Here is a 17,963-nt window from a genome sequence, read left to right on the forward strand (position 1 = left end):
TAGTTTCACCTTTTTAAGTTGCATTACTGAAATAAATGAACTTTTGCACGATATTCTAATTTTTCGAGTTTCACCTGTACATGAATCACCCAGAGGGGCATGGGTTTTTTTTCTCAACAAAAGTGAAGTTACTCTTTACAAGTAGCCCAGAGTGGGGATTTAAGGAAAACGTGGATGATGAGGGGTCACAGGAAGCTTTAGACTTGAATAGTAGTGTCACAAGGGCATGTAATTCAAAAGAGTTAAAGAGATCTTATAGCAGGTAAAATGGTTATTTCAACAATCTACTGAGCTGGAGTTCAGCTTTAAAATGTATGCATAGGCAAAATATTTTGTAATTTTTGATTTTAGTATTTTTTTTTTTTTAAAGGTATTTATTTATAAACTTTTTATCTTTTTCTTATAATTACAAAACAGAAGCCATCTAACACAGGCGATGGTGAAAGGTCAGCTGCACAGAGCACGGTAAACCAATAACGAGACCTGAGAACTGATGCCGCAGTTACAACTCAGCCTTGACCAAAAGATATAACTGCAGGAAAATCACACATGATAACCAGTACTGTATCCGACCAAGGGAAAAACATTACATTTCCAACCAACAATCACACACAGTCGTACACACGACCATTCCCATGCTCCTTCTAGGCCCACAAAACAGCAAGTAGACAAACAATTCAGAGATTAAATCGGGGATTGAGAGGTAGTCAAGTCAGCAGTTTGAGAGGCCGGGATATCCAACCAGGGCTGCCACACTTTAGTAATTTTTTTGGGGCACGCACAACCCATATATATGAGTTTATACATATGTAATACTTGATTAATTAAGCAACAAGCATATATCAACACAGGTGGAGAGGGGTCTTTGCAACACAATAAAATAGCCTTTTTTGCATAAAAGAATATCAGACAAAGAATAATACAGTTACAGGTGAGGGGGGCTTATTTATCAAGGACACCCAAGAGACTTGCCACTAGAGTCCTAGGTGCCCTCAGACCCAGGCGACCTGCCATCATATCAGACAATTCAGCCCAAAATGGAGACAGTTTAGGACAGGACCAAAACATATGTAGGATATTAGCAGGGACCTCCTCACATCTAGGACAACAGGCTCGATTCGCCAGCACTATACGATTCAGCATACTGTAGCTGGGATGTAGTGCAGCTGGTGAACAAACTTAAATTGTACAAACCAGGGGCGGACTGACCATTTGGAAACTCGGACACTGCCCGGGAGCCCCATGAGATGCCCCTGGTACCTTTTTTCATAGGCTTTTTTCAGTTTGGGCAAGGACACAGGGGCCCCATGATCCCCTATTGCCCGGGGGCCCCGTGAGTTGTCAGTCCACCCCTGGTACAAACTTATCCGCAGTACTAATAACATCCTGAAAGTTAGTTTTAGTAACTCCTTCCCAATCCTCTTCAGTGAGGTTAGGAAAGTAAACATGCCACTTCTTATAGGATGAGGCAAAGGGATCTGACCCAGAGGATTGTATAGCAGTATAAAAAGTGGTCAGCAATTTAGTAATATCTGGATCTGCTATAAGATGTTCTAAAGGAGAAGCTGCAAGCTCAGATCCCTGCAGCCCAAATTGGGCCTGGATGGCGTGGCATAATAACAGGTACTTAAAAAAGAAATTATTTGTCACACCAGTCCGTTCCTTAAGAACATCAAAGGAGATAAAGACATCATTCACATATACTGGGTGATAGCAGAATTCCTTGAAGTTAGGATTTTGCAACAGTGGTGCATGTGAACTAATAGATACCGTACCCTCTGACAGAAGCATTACTGATGCAAACCAAGTTAAAAAGCATACACCCATAGGAGAGGATTTCTGGTACATAGATTGTACCTGCCATTGAACTGCATCCTTAAGTTCCCGGGGGAGCCCTAGAGAGCTGACATAAAGGTGGTGGAGGGAGTGGGAGCATCCGCTTGCCACAAGTGGTAGACATAGGTCAGGTGGGAAGCTAGACAGTAATTGTAAAAATTGGGGCAGGCCAGACATCCACATGGAATAGAAGCCTGCAGGGAAGCCCTGGCAAACCGAGGATGAGAATTCCCATGAGCCCCTGTGAATAGGTGCATTACCACACCACATAGGCTACCCAAAGAACTACAAAGCAGGAAAAAAAACAAAAAGGGAGAAAAGAGGGGGTCCCATCAGGTTGTAGAGGTTGTGGCAGAAGAATGCAGGGTGCGAAAAGCAGATTCCAGCCATTCGAGAGCACTCTCTGGAGTAGTGAAGATATGTGCTTTGCCTTGATGGGTCACCCTCAGTCTGGCAGGGAACAGCATCACGTTTGAGAGATCAGGATCATGCAGCTTCTGCTTGACATGTTGAAAATGAGCTTGCAGTTTCCAAACCTGAGTGGAGTAGTCCGGGAACAGTGAGACCACATAATTGTTGACACGAAGGCACTCTTTACTCCTAGCGGCGTGGAGGGCTGCATCTGTGTCGTGGTAGTTACAGTAAGTAACCAGATAACCAATGGACGGAGGGGGTTACTCGGCGGGAGATGCCTGCCCGGGACCCTATGTGTCCATTCGATAATAAAGCAGGAGGAAAAGCATTCCCTAGAGAATTCCTCTATCAACCAGCTCTCCAAAAAAGCTGCAGGATCAGAGCCCTCCAGGCTAGGTTGTTACAGCGAATCCTATTTTCCAAGTTATTTGCTTTGTCCTCTAGGGATTGGAGCTTAGTAGTACAAGTTGTAAGTTTAGGGGTGAATGATTCGCTTTTCTGTGTCATTGACCTTCTCCCTGATTTTATGCATGTCGTTATGCAGGATAGAAATGTCTGCCTTCAACTCTTCCACTTTACCCATAAGTTCAAAATGGTTTACCTTAATGGTTGCTAACACATCAGAAAGTGTAGGTTTCAGCATCTCTTCCAATGCCCGGAAAATAGAGGTAGTCTGCGAGAGGAGCTGCGGTGGTGCAGATGTCAATGGAGAGGCAAGTGGGGAGGGATCTTCAGCTTCACCGAAGATCTCCTCAGTGGAGGCAGGAGATGGACGCTGAGCCATTGAGCTGCGGTCATCTTGGCAGAAACGTGTGGTCATACTCTTCCTGGCCAGAGGTTGTTTTTTATGCCGTCCCATCCACCGAAACAGCTGCAGGTGAGATAGACGGGTTCCAGGAGTCCCAGGGTAGGAGCCGGGCTACAGTGTGTAGGATAGATAATGCAGGATTGGAGTCTGTTTTTTTTTTCTCTCTAGGGCATCTGTTTTTTTTCTTAAATATGTTTTGGGGTTCAAAGTAATATTCTAGCAAAAAAACAGTTTTTTTTTATGTAAACAAAAAGTGTCAGAAAAGGCTAGGCCTTTTAAGTGGTTAGAAGAGTGGGTGATGTGTGGCATACACTTCTAATGTTGGCCCTGAAATTCCAGGATAGTAGAAGTACCCCCCCAAAATTACCCCTTTTTGAAAAGTAGACATGACACTCCGAGGTATTTGCTAAGGGGCATGATGAGTATTTTGCAGATCTCATTTGTTGCCCAAAGTTTTTGGAAAATTAAGAAAATGAAAATGTGTTTTTTCTTTTCAAAACCCTGTGACAAAAATTGATATCAGAAAAATACTCACCGTGCCTATGCCTTATAAGGAAGTGACATGAGGAACTATGCCCTTTGAACACCTGGAGATGATCATTGGTTTTGTGGGTCCTGTATGTGGCTAGGCTGCCAAAAAGTCTCTCACATGTGGTATCCCTATACTTGGGAGAAGTAGCAGAATGTGTTTTGGAGTGTTATTCCACATATACCCATGGTATGCATGAGTAATGTGAGTAATATATCATTTAAGTGACAACAAAACAAAATTTTTAATTTTACAAAAAAGTTGTGGCAAAAAATAAAATCTATCATGCCTCTCAGCAAATTCCTTGGGGTGTCTTTCTAAAAAGGGTCATTTGGGGGGATGGGTTGTAATGCCCTGGCATTTTAACGCCTCAAGAAATGTGACAGACAGTAAAAGCTACGTAAACTCCAATATATATATCATAGTTTGGTATAGATGTTATAACTTTCACACAAACTAATTAATATACATATATTTGGATTTTTTTTTACCAAAGATATGTAACGGAATATTTTTATAACCAAAAATAGGAAATATTGTTTTTTTTTGGTCTTTTTTGTTTATATCACAAATAAATAAAAAAACCCAGAGGTGATAAACTACCACCAAAAGAAAGATCTATTAGTGAAAAAAAGGACATAAATTTTGTTTGGGTACAGCATGACAATCGCAATTACCAGTTGAAATGGCGCAGTGCTGATTAGCAAAAAATGGCCTGGTCAGGATAGAGGGACAACCTTCCGGAGCTGAAGTGGTTAATTGTTTGTTTATGTGTTTAATTTTCTCCTGGGACTTGTAATGTGGGACCATACCTGTCTAGAGGGAAGGTTTTTTTGTATAAATGCTGTGCTGTTTGTTAATAAAATCAGTCCTTTTTTTACTCCAACATTGGTCTCTGATGCTTGGAGTTACTTTGCTATATTCTGGTTCCAGAGTGGAGGAAGCTGTAGTCTGGCAGATACACCCAATCGGGGTGTCAGGCAGTCCATCATAGACAGTATAACCTTAGGTTCCTTATTATCCATAAATTTATGTCCCTCAATAGACTTCAGAAAAAGGATTTTACAATGAACAGAAAAATACTATTTTACTCATCCAGCTTGTTTTCTTTTTAAATCAGATGGACCATTGGCATTGCCCTTGTTTCAGATAATTCCATCTCAGAAGCAGATTGTTTTCCATGGTGATCGCCTCCCCTTTCATTGTACTGCTACCTACATGAAAAGCACTAGTGATATTTACTGGCTTCATGATGGACGACTGATTGAAAGTGACGAGGACCGCGGGATATTTGTTGAAGAAAGCACAGTTCATGACTGCTGCCTAATTACGCGGTAAGAGGCTGTAGATATTGCCTTTCCTCCTTTTTTATTTAGTCTGGAACATTTTTTGTATGGTTTTTAAATGTCTTACAGTATTGTGTTTGTTTCAAAATATTTATAAAGTTTTAAATAAAAGGGCAAGACGGATAATGAAAACAATATGATAGGCAGGATATACAGGAATAAAGATAACAGGAAAGTGAAAAGGACAGTTACAGAATGATGAGGCTTAGCTTGTGTTGAATGACAAGAAAAGCTTTATAAGTTAAAGGTGAACTCCAGGCAAATATAAAAGATACACATTAATACAGCTCTGTTCTACCCCATGGCAGAAGTACTGCTACTGGGTGGCAGGGCTGCGCGGCTATGGATGTCATTTACCGGAGTCCCAGCCAGTGATTCCCGGCTGGCACTCAGCGATCATCGGGCACAGCTGACAGGAAAGAGACCTGTGTGTAAACAAAACAGGTCTCTCTCCTGTCACCATGGACATGCTGCTTTGTATCTCTCTCAAGCTTAATAATGGCATGCAATGCCAAGCTGCAGTTTCTACAGCGAGCAAAATCCTCTCTTGTATTAAAAGAGGTATAGACTCCAGAGAGAGAGATATCATATTACCCCTGTACAAATCATTAGTAACACCTCATCTGGAATATGCAGTTCAGTTTTGGGCACCAATTCACAAAAAGAACATTGGGGAATTGGAGAAAGTACAGAGAAGGACAACCAAACTGACAAGAAGCATGGAGGAGATCAGCTATGAGGAAAGATTAGAGGAACTGAATTTATTCTCTCTTGAGAAGAGGAAATTAAGGGGGGATATGATCGACATATATACGTAAATACATCAGTGGTTGATATAGTGAACTCGGTGTAGAGTTATTCACCTTGAGGTCATCACAGAGGACAAGGGGCACTCTTTACATCTGGAGGAAAAGAAATGTAATTTCCAAATACAGAAAGGTTTCTTTACAGTAAGAGCTGTGAAAATGTGGAATAAAAACTCCCTCTAGAGTTGGTTCTGGCTAGCTCTGTGGATTGCTTTAAAAGAGACCTTGATTCTTTCTTGGATCCACAGAATATAACTGGATACTAACATTTATAGGTAAAGTTGATCCAGGGAATATCCGATTGCCTTACAGGGGACCAGGAGGGATTTTTTTCCCATGCAGGAGCAAATTGGATCATGCTTTGCTGGGTTTTTGTTTGCCTTCCTCTAAATCAACTGTGGGTGTAGGATTATAACTTTTTTTTTTTATGGTTGAACTGGATGGACTTTTGTCTTTTTTTCAGCCAGACTAACCATGTAACTATAGTGTTTGAGCCCTATATTGGGTATATGAAAAGGATAACATGTCTAGAAATGCCTTCTCATACAGTTTAGTGCCCCTTACCTGTGCATATTCCGGCTGTTCTTTTCATTCTAAATGGGTGGGTAAAGTTGAGATCTACTGCTTTTTGGCCATCCAGTTGTGATTATCTTACATTTATTTCAGTTTTTTCCTCAGATTTTCTCTCCTGCCGCATTCTTAGCACCCAGTGAATATACCCAAACACACTCATATACAGGCCAGAAATCACCAGCCACTGCGATAGTGCTCACATCACTGACCAAAAATGGCCATGGACATATTTGGCCAATGACATCACCTGGGAAACGTTGACTCTTTACTCTTTAATAGCAGGGACCAGAAGATGTAATTCAGCCCAGGTGAGCAACAGGAGCAGATCATGTCACCAGTCAGCGGATTTTTTTTTTCCTGTGGTGTGCGTCATTCATAGTAATTGACATGGAACAGCATTGCTGGACAATGTGATTGACTAAGAATGTACATCTTTGGACAGTTTGGGGGGGTTAATTTTTTTTTATAAAATGACTTGTCGAAAAATATATTGTCATTATTTTTATTATGTGAATAAGTAGGGGTACTATATAACCTTTACTCATTCACACATGGGGGGGACAGTGTCTGTGGGCCTTAAAGGGGCTTCCAGATTCTGAAAAGCCCACTAACCCCCACAACCAACCAGGCCAGGGTTGTGGGGAAAGCCCCTTGTTATGTGGACAAAGTACTTTGTCAGGAGGTTCCCTGGCAAGGTACCCCCCAATATATTGAAAGCATGTGGCCTGGTATAGTTCAGGATTGAGGTGGCACCCCTGTCATCCCCTCCCCCTTTTTCTTCTCCAACCAGCCAGCATGCTCAAATAAAGGTCTGGTGTGTATTTTTAGGGCGAACCATGCATCATTTTTTTGTGGAGTCCCCCAATAACATCTATGCCAGATCCTCATTATTATTATACAGGGTTAATATAGCACCAACAGGTTACATAGCGCTTTACAGTATAAAGGTGGAAAGTACAATTACAATACAGTGCAATACAGAAGGAATAAGAGGGTCCTGCTCATGCTTACATTCTAAAGGGAGGGGGAGGCATTACAAAAAGTAATAGCTGCAGGGGATGTTCTGATGGAGGTGACCTAAGTACAGTTCTTAGGTGAAGGTGGGGTAGGCTTCCCTGAATAAATGCGTTTTCAAGGATTGCCTAAAGGCGGACAGGGTAGGAGCTGACTGGGCATACTGAGACCAGGAGTTCCAGAGGATGTGAGAGGTTCTGGGGAAGTCCTGGAGGCAAGTGTAGGAAGAGGTAACAAAGGAACTGGAGAGCAGGAGGTCTTCGGAGGAGCGGAGACGACGGTGTAGGTGATATCTGCAGATCTGTGGATGGCTTTGTACGTTATGGTTAGTATTTTGAATTTTATACACTGGGCTAGTGGAATCCAGTGAACAGATTGGCAGAGAGGGGCAGCAGTCATGGATTGGTTAGTAAGGTGTCTGTCAGTAGCATCTGCTTATCTAGAATAAGGGTCTGGTATTGTTGTAGGGAATCCCTGGCCACTTTACAAACAGAAGCAAGTAGCCAAAGCCGTCATTTCCATTTATTTTTCCGAAGCAGTGTCCAGCCCAACGTTCCATTTGTTTGACCATCCCTTGCCTACAATATGAGAATTGATGGTTTTTTAAATCTGGCACCGTTTACTTTAATGGAGGTCAGATGCCGCACCCAAACTTTTGTAATGTTTCCTGAACTGAATCCAGGTACATTTGGCTCATTCTTGTTTGCATCATTTTTTTTGTACTGGAGACAGTGGTCACCAGGACAAATAAAAAAGACTTTTCATATACTTTAGCAATGGTACATTTACCCCCAGGGGATAATTCTGATGGGCTAAAAAGATACTTTCACTTCTTATTGTAAATGCATCATAATAACTCTTCTTAGAAATACTTACACTCCCTTCTCAGTTCTGCTGCTTGTTTGACATGCATGGCATAGTACCAGTTTGCAGCTGTCATTTGTGTGCTGCTGATTAGAAATTAACCTTTTTGTGGCCAAAGGCATACAGTATTTTTTAACTCTCCCCTTATTAGGCAGCTAAAGATTTAGGTGAAACATTGTAGCTATGAAATGTTTATTTTGAATATGCAAACTCACTCAGAAGTCATTGCCAGTTCAGTAGATGCATTGAAAAAGACACATGAAACTGTACGACAGTTTTGCCCCTTGTCACGCTGTCAGAAGGGCTCGATAGCACCCAAGATTCTTTGTTGTGCAAGTTGAGGGGCTCCAGGATGTCTGTTCTGGGTGGAGAAAACTGATTTTGCTGTTTTTTTCCAAGTTGGGTAACTCCTGAAGTGGGTTCTGGAGCCCAAAAGATTTGTAAAGACATGGAAGGGACAAAGCCTGTAATCTCAGTTACACATGTTCCTGTAAACCAGCATCCTGATTGCGCTGGTGTGCACAGCCCTTTTACTATAGGGACTGTCTATGCTTCAGGTTTCCTTCCCCTGGAGACAATCTACTGCACAAGCAGCATGTGTGAACAGACATTGGGACAGTGTCTGTTTTGGCCTCAAAGAGAGGTGGTCTTAATAGGCCATTGCCTGAAAGAAGTATTAGGAGATTGTGTAACTGGGCAGGAGCCTCTGCAGCCCCAAGTTTTGCGGTTTCTTTGTCTCAAGCTGGAAATAAGTAATTTGGTGAGTCTGTGCAGATATTACACAGTCTAAAAAAACAATACTTTGGAAAATATATATTTGTTGTGAGGGCAACTTTTTGTGTGATTTTTTTTTTTTTTTTATTTCTAACTTTACTTTTGAATAAAAGCTGCCAAAAAGCCATGAAACACTTTTCTGGCTGGACTGAAGGTCATTAAAGGTGCTACATTTGAGCTGAACCCCACAACTGCCATTCACAGATTATCCTCTGGCAGTGAATAAACCTAAAAACTTGTGTAGATTCTCGTTTAGAGTCCCTTTTGTTTCTGTCTCCCGAATTCTACAATTTTCTTTACACTAATGTAAAAAACTTATAAACTAGTGAGCCCCAACAAGTGACAGTGATAGCTGAGGACTGGTGCAAAGCTCAGTGGTAGTTCCTCATTGACCATTCTGATGCCTCATGTTATGTTACAGATCAAATTACCAAGTACAGGTAAGTGCTATTGTGTTTTGCACCAGTCTTCAGCCCCCTACCCACTGTAGCAGTGGAGGATCTTTGGACAACATCTTGGATAAATAAAGGAAAAAATGCCATTTGGGATGTTGGAGGCACATCATGGTACATAAAATACTCTCTTCATTAATACCATTTATAATTATGATCATAAATATGTAAAGCATCAAAATACAAGTTTTAAAATCCAATGTTGATCAGATTAGTACATTCATATTGTCAGGGATGGGAGACACTCGCTGGAACGAGTTCACACTTGTGCACCAGTTCCGTATGGGCCTATCTGAGGCTCTGAAAGACGAGCTCGCCCGGGTAGAGGTGCCCGAGACATTAGAGGACTTGATTGCACTCACCATTAAAATTGACCGTAGGCTACGGGAGCGCAGATTGGAGAGGTCTGGTCAGGGTCGCGGAAATATCTGGGGGTCGTTCCAAGGATCCAGTCAACATACTAGGCCAAACATCCAGAACCTGCCGTCTGAAGATGCTCCCGAACCCATGCAGCTAGGCCTGGCACGGCCTAAACTACCGCCAGAGGAACGCCAGCGCAGACGCTCCCAGAATCTGTGTCTCTACTGCGGTGAAGCCGGTCACATGGTACGTTCCTGCCCACAGAAACTGAGTAAGTTCACCTCATCTTCTTTATCTATTGGCAATATGAATCCGTCCCAATACTTAGTTGTCCCCCTCTCCTTTCAGCTTTCAGAAATGACCGTGGAGGTGACGGCCATAGTTGATTCAGGGGCATGCAGCTGTTTTGTGGATATCAATTTTGCTCACCAGCAGGGTATCCCCCTCTGTCCAAAGGAGAAGGGGTTTCACATCTTTTTGGCTGATGGGTCCCGGATAAAGTCAGGGGTGGTTAACCAGGAGACCCCTTCCATTGTGACTTCCATTGCCGGTCAGCACAGGGAACTCCTCCGCCTGGATGCTATTGCATCACCCCTTTTCCCAGTCATTCTGGGGCTCCCATGGTTGCGGGCCCATAACCCCCAAATTGACTGGGAAACTGGGGTTGTCTCGTTCCCTTCCCCATACTGTCGGGAACTGTGCCGAACTTCGGGCCCGGAGGTCCCCCAGGTCCTCCTGTGCTCTGAAGGGGATGCCAGCCTAAAACAAGTGATTCCTGCAGCCTATCATAAGTTTATTGATGTGTTCAGTGAACGGGGAGCAGATACTCTACCCCCCCACCGCCCATATGACTGTCCTATTGATCTGTTACCCAGTTCTGAAATTCCCTTTGGGCGAATTTTTCCCCTTTCTGAGCTAGAATTAGGGGCCCTGAAGGATTATATTGAGGACAGCCTCCGGAAGGGATTCATCCGTCCCTCCAGCAGGTGCAGGGATCTTCTTTGTAGAAAAGAAGGACAAGACTTTGAGGCCATGTATTGACTATCGGGAGCTGAATAGGGTCACAATTAAAAATCGTTATCCACTACCACTGGTACCAGAATTATTCCAGAGCTTAAAAGCTGCAGTAGTATTTACCAAGCTGGACTTAAGGGGAGCCTACAACTTGGTTCGCATAAGGGAGGGGGATGAGTGGAAAACGGCCTTCCGCACCCGTTTCGGCCATTTCGAATACCTGGTCATGCCTTTCGGGTTGTGCAATGCGCCGGCCACCTTCCAGCACTTTGTAAACGACATCTTTAGGGACTTCCTGGACATCTTTGTCATCGTCTACTTAGACGACATTTTGATTTTCTCATCCTCCCTGGGGGAGCACAGGGTACATGTAACAAAGGTGTTGGGGCGGTTGCGGCAGCACGGGTTGTACGCTAAAGCAGAGAAATGTTGCTTTGAACAGGCTAGCGTTACATTTCTGGGTCTGATTATCTCCACCACGGGGGTCGCAATGGACCCTCAGAAGGTCTCTGCGATCCTAGATTGGCCTGAACCCACGGACAGGAAAAGCGTCCAACGTTTTATCGGGTTCGCAAACTTCTACCAGAAGTTCATCAAGAACTTCTCGGGTCTGGTCTCCCCCATCACTCAGTTAACCAAGCTTGGGACGCAATTCAGATGGACGCCAGAGGCACAGGAAGCTTTTGAAGCACTAAAGAAGTTATTTACCTCGGCACCCATTCTGGGTCATCCCGACGCCTCCCTGCCCTACATCTTAGAAGTAGATGCGTCAGAAAATGCGGTTGGCTCCATCCTTTCCCAGCGAAAGGGCGCCAAGGAATTACTTCACCCAGTAGCATTCTTCTCACGGAAACTTACCCCTGCGGAGAGGAACTACGACATTGGGGATCGAGAACTACTGGCTATCAAGACCGCATTAGAAGAATGGAGGTACCTGCTGGAAGGTGCCTCACATCCCATCCTGATATTCACGGACCACAAGAACCTGGAATATCTGAGGACGGCCAAACGTCTGCGCCCACGACAAGCAAGATGGGCATTGTTTTTCTCGAGGTTCCAGTTCCACATCACATACAGGCCGGGTTCAAAAAACACGAAGCCAGACGCGTTGTCACGTATGTACGAGGACGCCAAGGAGATCCCAGTACCTGACACTATTCTGCCTGCGGGAAACTTCTTGGCCCTCCAGACGAACCTTCACTCCGAGATCCTGAGAGCGTCCACAGCGATGTCTACCTCCGATGGGGTGCCCCTCCAGAACAAGGGGGGACTCCTATGGAGGGTGGACCGGATTGTGGTGCCGGAGGATGCCCGAACCTTAGTCTTGGGACATTGCCATGACCACCCGATGGCAGGACATTTTGGCCCGGTCAAGACCCTGGAACTTCTCCGACGTTCCTTCTGGTGGCCGGACATGGCCAAGGATTGTAAAAGTTACGTGGGCTCCTGTGCCATCTGCCAGCGGAACAAGTCTTCAAGAAATAAGGGCCTGCTACGTCCATTACCCATCCCTGAATGGCCCTGGCAGAAAATCTCTATGGACTTTATAGTCGAGCTTCCACCTTCACTGGACCACACAGCAATTCTCGTGGTCGTGGACCGCTTATCCAAGATGGCCCATTTCATTCCTTTACGGAAGACTCCATCAGCAGCCGAGACGGCGCAAGTTTTTATTCGAGAGGTCGTTAGACTGCATGGGGTTTCCGAAGACATCGTCTCGGACCGAGGGGTGCAGTTTACCTCGAGATTTTGGAGGGCATTGTGCAAAGCCCTGGATATCAAGCTATCCCTGTCCTCGGCATTTCACCCTCAGACCAATGGTCAGACCGAAAGGACCAATCAGACCCTAGAGCAATATCTGCGATGCTACACATCATTCTCTCAGGACGACTGGGTGCCACTTCTCCCTTTGGCGGAATTCGCGTACAACAACGCTTGCCATTCAGCAACAGGGCAGTCCCCGTTCTTCTCCAACTATGGGTTTCACCCTGTCTTCCTCCCGGATTTAGTCCCGGAATGCCCTATTCCAGCGACACAGGATGCACTAACCTTTTTCACTTCAAACAATAAAAAACTACAGGAAGCCATCCGTCAAGCCCAAGAAGACTACAAGAGGGCTTTTAATAGGAAGCGAAGAGGGAATCTGGTGTTGCGGCCCGGAGAGAAGGTTTGGCTGGCTACATCGAACTTGAAGATGCTCTGCCCGTCAAAAAAGTTGGGACCTAAATTTATAGGACCTTTTTGCATCAAACGGATGGTCAATGAAGTGGCCTATGAACTTGTTCTCCCTGAGACACTCAAGATCCACCCTGTCTTCCACGTGTCCCTGTTGAAGCCGGTGGTCCCTGATGCCTTCCCGGAACGGGAATCCAGGCCCCCGGAGGCCGTAACGGTTGAAGAGGAAGAAGAATTTGAGGTGGAGGCAATCCTGAAGTGCCGACGAAGGGGGGGCCAGACCCAATTTCTCATCAAGTGGAAGGGCTACGGCCCTGAGGACAATTCGTGCGAACCAGCCCATAATGTCCATGCACCTAGACTTGTCCGGAGGTTTCTTTGTGATCACCCGTGGTGGAGAGATCGGGTGGGCATCCGGAGGTTGCCCGTAGGGGGGGGCAATGTCAGGGATCCCCTCGATCCCTGCCGCGATGGTCCCGGCGCAGGCGCACTGCTCCGCCCTGTACACGGGCACTAGGTCCGGGCCAGCCGCGGCGTTCGAGTTCGCGCATGCGCAGTAGAAGCCGCGGCCGCCCGCTGGGCACCAATGGCAGCGCAGGGCGGGATATTTAAATGTCCCTGAGCTGTCATTTCGTTGCCTTCTGGTCTTACCTGCTTCCTGTGATTCTGTACCTGTGCCTTGTAAGTTTATTGACCCGGATTGTTCTTGACCTGCTGATTTCTCCTGCCCAGACCCTTGCTTTGCCTGACCTCTCTCCCTGGATGCCCCTCATTAGATCTGACCTCCTGTTGCTGACCTGGCGTGTGACCCGACGATTCTCTGCCTGCTCCCTTGTACCTTACCGTCCTCTACGTTACCAACTCAGCCTGTCTGACTTCGCACTTGCTCAGCCATCCATCCATCCATCCCATTGGGGTCACCCGACCTCCTCACATCTGGCTCTCCCTGGTTGGAGCCCCTGGCGAACACCCCTACCACTGACAGGTGTGCTCAGTAGTGGCGACCTGGTCTCGGGGTACTACAAGTCCATCCCCACCATCAGGGGCCCTGGTGAACAAGTACCCTGGGGCTTAGACTCCGCGCTCTGGGCACGCCTGACCAGTGGAGTGCTAGGGGTGCCGCCCGGCGGTCCCTCACACATATCATAAGGTGTTGATTCCATATGGGCTGATGCGTCCAATCTAAGAAGGGGATCACCACCATACACCCAAATAGACTGGCCTCTTACCAAAAGTGTTGACCACCACACAGGTCAGTCAACATAAGCTGTATCATAAATCCAGCAGGTGCTGCAACCGGTTCTTGCATAGGAAACACTCACAGGGTCATCCAGGATATTCCTCCAAAAAAAGCTTCAAATGGCAAACTCCCCATCAGGCCATCAAAGCACCACATGAAAAGAAGAATTGCCCACTCATAGTGTAGTAAATTCAAAGTTAAAAACCGATTTATTGCATTGCACTTACATAGCAAGCAAAATAAATCAGCATATGAAATGGCACTGTTAAGTTTCTAACCGACAACATGGCCACTGTCCCTCCAGAGCGTGATGATGCCACACAGCATGGCTCCACCCTCTGCGTTTCATCAACAGACGTCAGTGGCGTGGTCTGCGCGACATATCGCGTGATATAAATAGAGCTAGGAGGGACACTCCCCTTCATTGAAGAGCATTCCACTGAGCAGAAACAGCACTTCAAACCAGAAGATAGAGGCAGGAATTAAACCACCTCCACATTACAGTGCGTTCCACCTACAGGAAATGCAAAGCCCCTGTAGGGAGTAACAGCAGATCCCATTTAACAGGGATCAAATAAATATATTAACTAAAATGACGCCAGAAAATGCCATAACAGCAACACATGGCTAGCCTCAATTCAAAATTGTGCTTTTAAGAACATCAGAACACCAAATTAAATACAAAAAGTTTGGGACAGTGCCATCTTGTGTCACAAATCAGAAATTACAACACATAAAAGAAGAAACTAAATACTCATAAAAATAATTTTATCCTTCACAAAAAATATAAAATGCAGTATAATGTAAAAACAACTATTATTAATGAAGGCATTTACATCCCACTCGATGTTGAGCCCAAAAGGAACAAATGTCTTAAGGGAATATATCCATAGCGATTCCAATTTGGAAATTTCCCTTCAATAGCAATAAAAATGGTACCATCTGGATTTTTATTATGGCATTCCGCATAATGCCTAGCAAGACTATAATTAGGAAATCCCTTACGGATATTCCTCTGTTCATGCAACCTGGTACGCAACATACATACCTTCTGTCCCACATATTGCAACCCACATGGGCACTGAATCAGGTACACAACATTCTTAGTGGTGCACGTGATGACATTTTCAATATCATAAACCTTAGAAGTACAACCAAATTGGAAGGTGATCATTTTTTTCTTCGATCTATAGACATTAATGCTACAAGCTTTACATTTCTTAATTAGTAATAGACCTTCAAATTTTGAAAGAACATAGGTTTATTGGGAGGATCAAACATTGGGAGCTATGCTCAATCTCAATGGTGGAACCCCTCTATACACTATAGGGGGACTTCCAGCAAAAGGGGGCCCAACACTTTATCATTTTTAAGCACACTTCAATGTTTGCAAAATATGTTTCTCACAGCTAAATGTTGCATTGAATAGGTGGTGCAAAACGCATCATTGAAAGAAGAATCAACCGCGACCCCTTGTCTTGGTTTCAACATGTTGAAGGCTGATATCCCGATCATTAAGATTGAGATAATCAATTCCTCAAGGGAAGTCAAATCACCATCCCACAGGCGTAGGATGTCATCTATATACCTCTTCCAGAGCACCAACTCGGGCCTCTGCTCTTTATAGATGACGTCCGCCTCCCATTTGGCCATAAATAAATTGGCCATACTAGGCACAAATTTCTCACCCATGGCCACTCCTTTCTCATGTAAAAATTAATTGTGACCCATCGCGAAGTCAAGTAAAGAGAGAATAAACTCCCGTTTTGTAGTCCCTTTAGGGTAACATCGCTCCGGAGGAAGCAATCCACAGCCTCTCTCCCATGCTCATGTGAATTGATGGTGTACTGAGAAGCCACATCTGCTGTAGCTAATATATAACTGTCCTTCCACTTAATAGTGTTAAGAACATTAATCACCTGAGTAGTATCTTTCAAAAACGAAGGGGTTGTAGAAACCAAAGGTTGAAGAGAGGAATCTATTTATTGGCCAATCCTAGAAGTGACCAAGTCAATACAGCTAATGATCGGTCTTCCCGGAGGGTTGGAGAGACTTTTGTGAACTTTAGGCAAATAATAAATGACCGGCAGCTGAGATGCGACTGGAATCAAGAAAGACTTCTCTTTCTTGGTAATGATCTTATGGGAAAAACCTATTTCTACCACTCTTTTTAATTATTTTTTAAACTTAGCTGTAGGATTACCATTCAGAGGTGACATTCAGAGGGGAGTAGGTTTCCCCATCCAAGAGTAGCCTATCCATTTCCTTGTAATAAGCCTCTCGGTACAAAATTACAATTCCCCCCCTCTTTATCAGCGGAGCGAACAACTATATAATTCCGAGCTTTCAAGGAATCCATTCCCTTTTTAGATTTGAGATCCTCCCTAGGCTTCCTTGCCTTTAAATGTATCCAAATCCTTAAACACTAGATCTCTAAAAACAGACACTGTTGCTGCCATGTTACCTGGGGGGTTGAACAAAGAGGCACTGGAAAGAGAAGAGTTTTTGTACATATCATTATTATACAGATTCACTCTGGATGGGTTAGTAATAAAATATCTTTTGATATTAAATTTTCTGATATATTTAAGTATGTGTATGAATGTCTCAAACTTATTCAATGGACGAGGAGGCACGAACTTCAAACCATGATTAAGTACATATATCTCATCCTCAGACAATTAACTATTGCTAAGATTAAAGAGTCCAGAATCGACCAGACCCGCCTTCTTTTTTGATCAAACACACCTCCCCCCTCTGGAGCCTTTTTTTGTTCTATTACCCTTTTTATACCCAGACCTCCTCTGGGGAAAAAAGTATTATTTTGCCTAAAATTACCCCTAATTGGTTGAGGGATAGATGTGCCTCCCCTCATCCCCTGTTGTGACTGAAAACTATTATTCCTCGGAGTGCACCACTGCTCACCCCACTGCTCTCCATATTAGGAAGGATGTTGAGTGATATATCTATCAGCTCCTTCATGGTAATCGTCATTCCGTCCTGCTAAAACATCAAATCTGTTATATGTAGGTATCGTTGGGCCTCTAAATGGTCCCATACATCCACGTCTCCCCCTCCCTCAACCTCTCATCTGTCCATAGTTTACAGGGACTAGCAGGGTTATAGCCGGCTACTTCATATCCCTTCTGCCAACCACCCCCCTGTGGGGTGAGACCGGGACTAATGAAACCTCCATTTTGTTGTTGGGAGGTCAATTGTCCCCCTTTAGAGAACACCATTATTAGGACCTTTATCAGATTTTAATATTTCATTACATTGCCATTTAAAAACCTTATTGGTCTTACAATCCTCCAAATCTCTTAAGTACTTTTTACATTTTTTTTTATCAGATTCCTCGTTTTCAAGATGTTTCTTGAGATTATCTGATCTTTTCTTATAATCCTCTGACTCCTTATGGGGACCTAATAAGGAAACTAATAAACTTCAAACCAGCCTTATTGAAACCATTCCAAAAAGTCTGTATCATCATATTGGGGAACCACTTCCCATCTCAGACTCCTAGGTACCATATTTTCCAACAAATATTTTCCAGAAAGGCTATATCCCAATTAATGTGTAGTTCATTGGCGAACAGATTTTAAGCCTGTTAAAAATACCTCTCAGGGGCGGACTGACCATTTGTAAACTCGGGCACTGCCCAAGGGCCCTGGTCAGTAGGGGCCCCATGAGATGCCCCTCTTACCTTTTTCATAGGCTTTTTTGAGTTTGGGCAAGGACACAGGGGCCTCATGATCCAC

At 44.3% G+C, this 17,963-nt stretch overlaps 1 protein-coding gene across 1 annotated transcript in view; it reads left to right on the forward strand.

Annotated features, from left to right (window-relative positions):
* LOC149451697 (adhesion G protein-coupled receptor A3-like) overlaps positions 1–17,963 on the forward strand; it is an 892,717-nt gene that overhangs the window by 205,339 nt on the left and 669,415 nt on the right. The window contains exon 7 of the mRNA XM_089690279.1: positions 4,708–4,921. Within this exon, the coding sequence (XP_089546405.1) occupies positions 4,708–4,921 (214 nt within the window). The remainder of the gene's footprint in view (positions 1–4,707; positions 4,922–17,963) is intronic.

Source organism: Staurois parvus, unplaced genomic scaffold, assembly GCF_062004578.1.
Source record: "Staurois parvus isolate SC_StPar_1 unplaced genomic scaffold, SC_StPar_1.0 ptg000525l, whole genome shotgun sequence".
NCBI lineage: Eukaryota > Metazoa > Chordata > Amphibia > Anura > Ranidae > Staurois > Staurois parvus.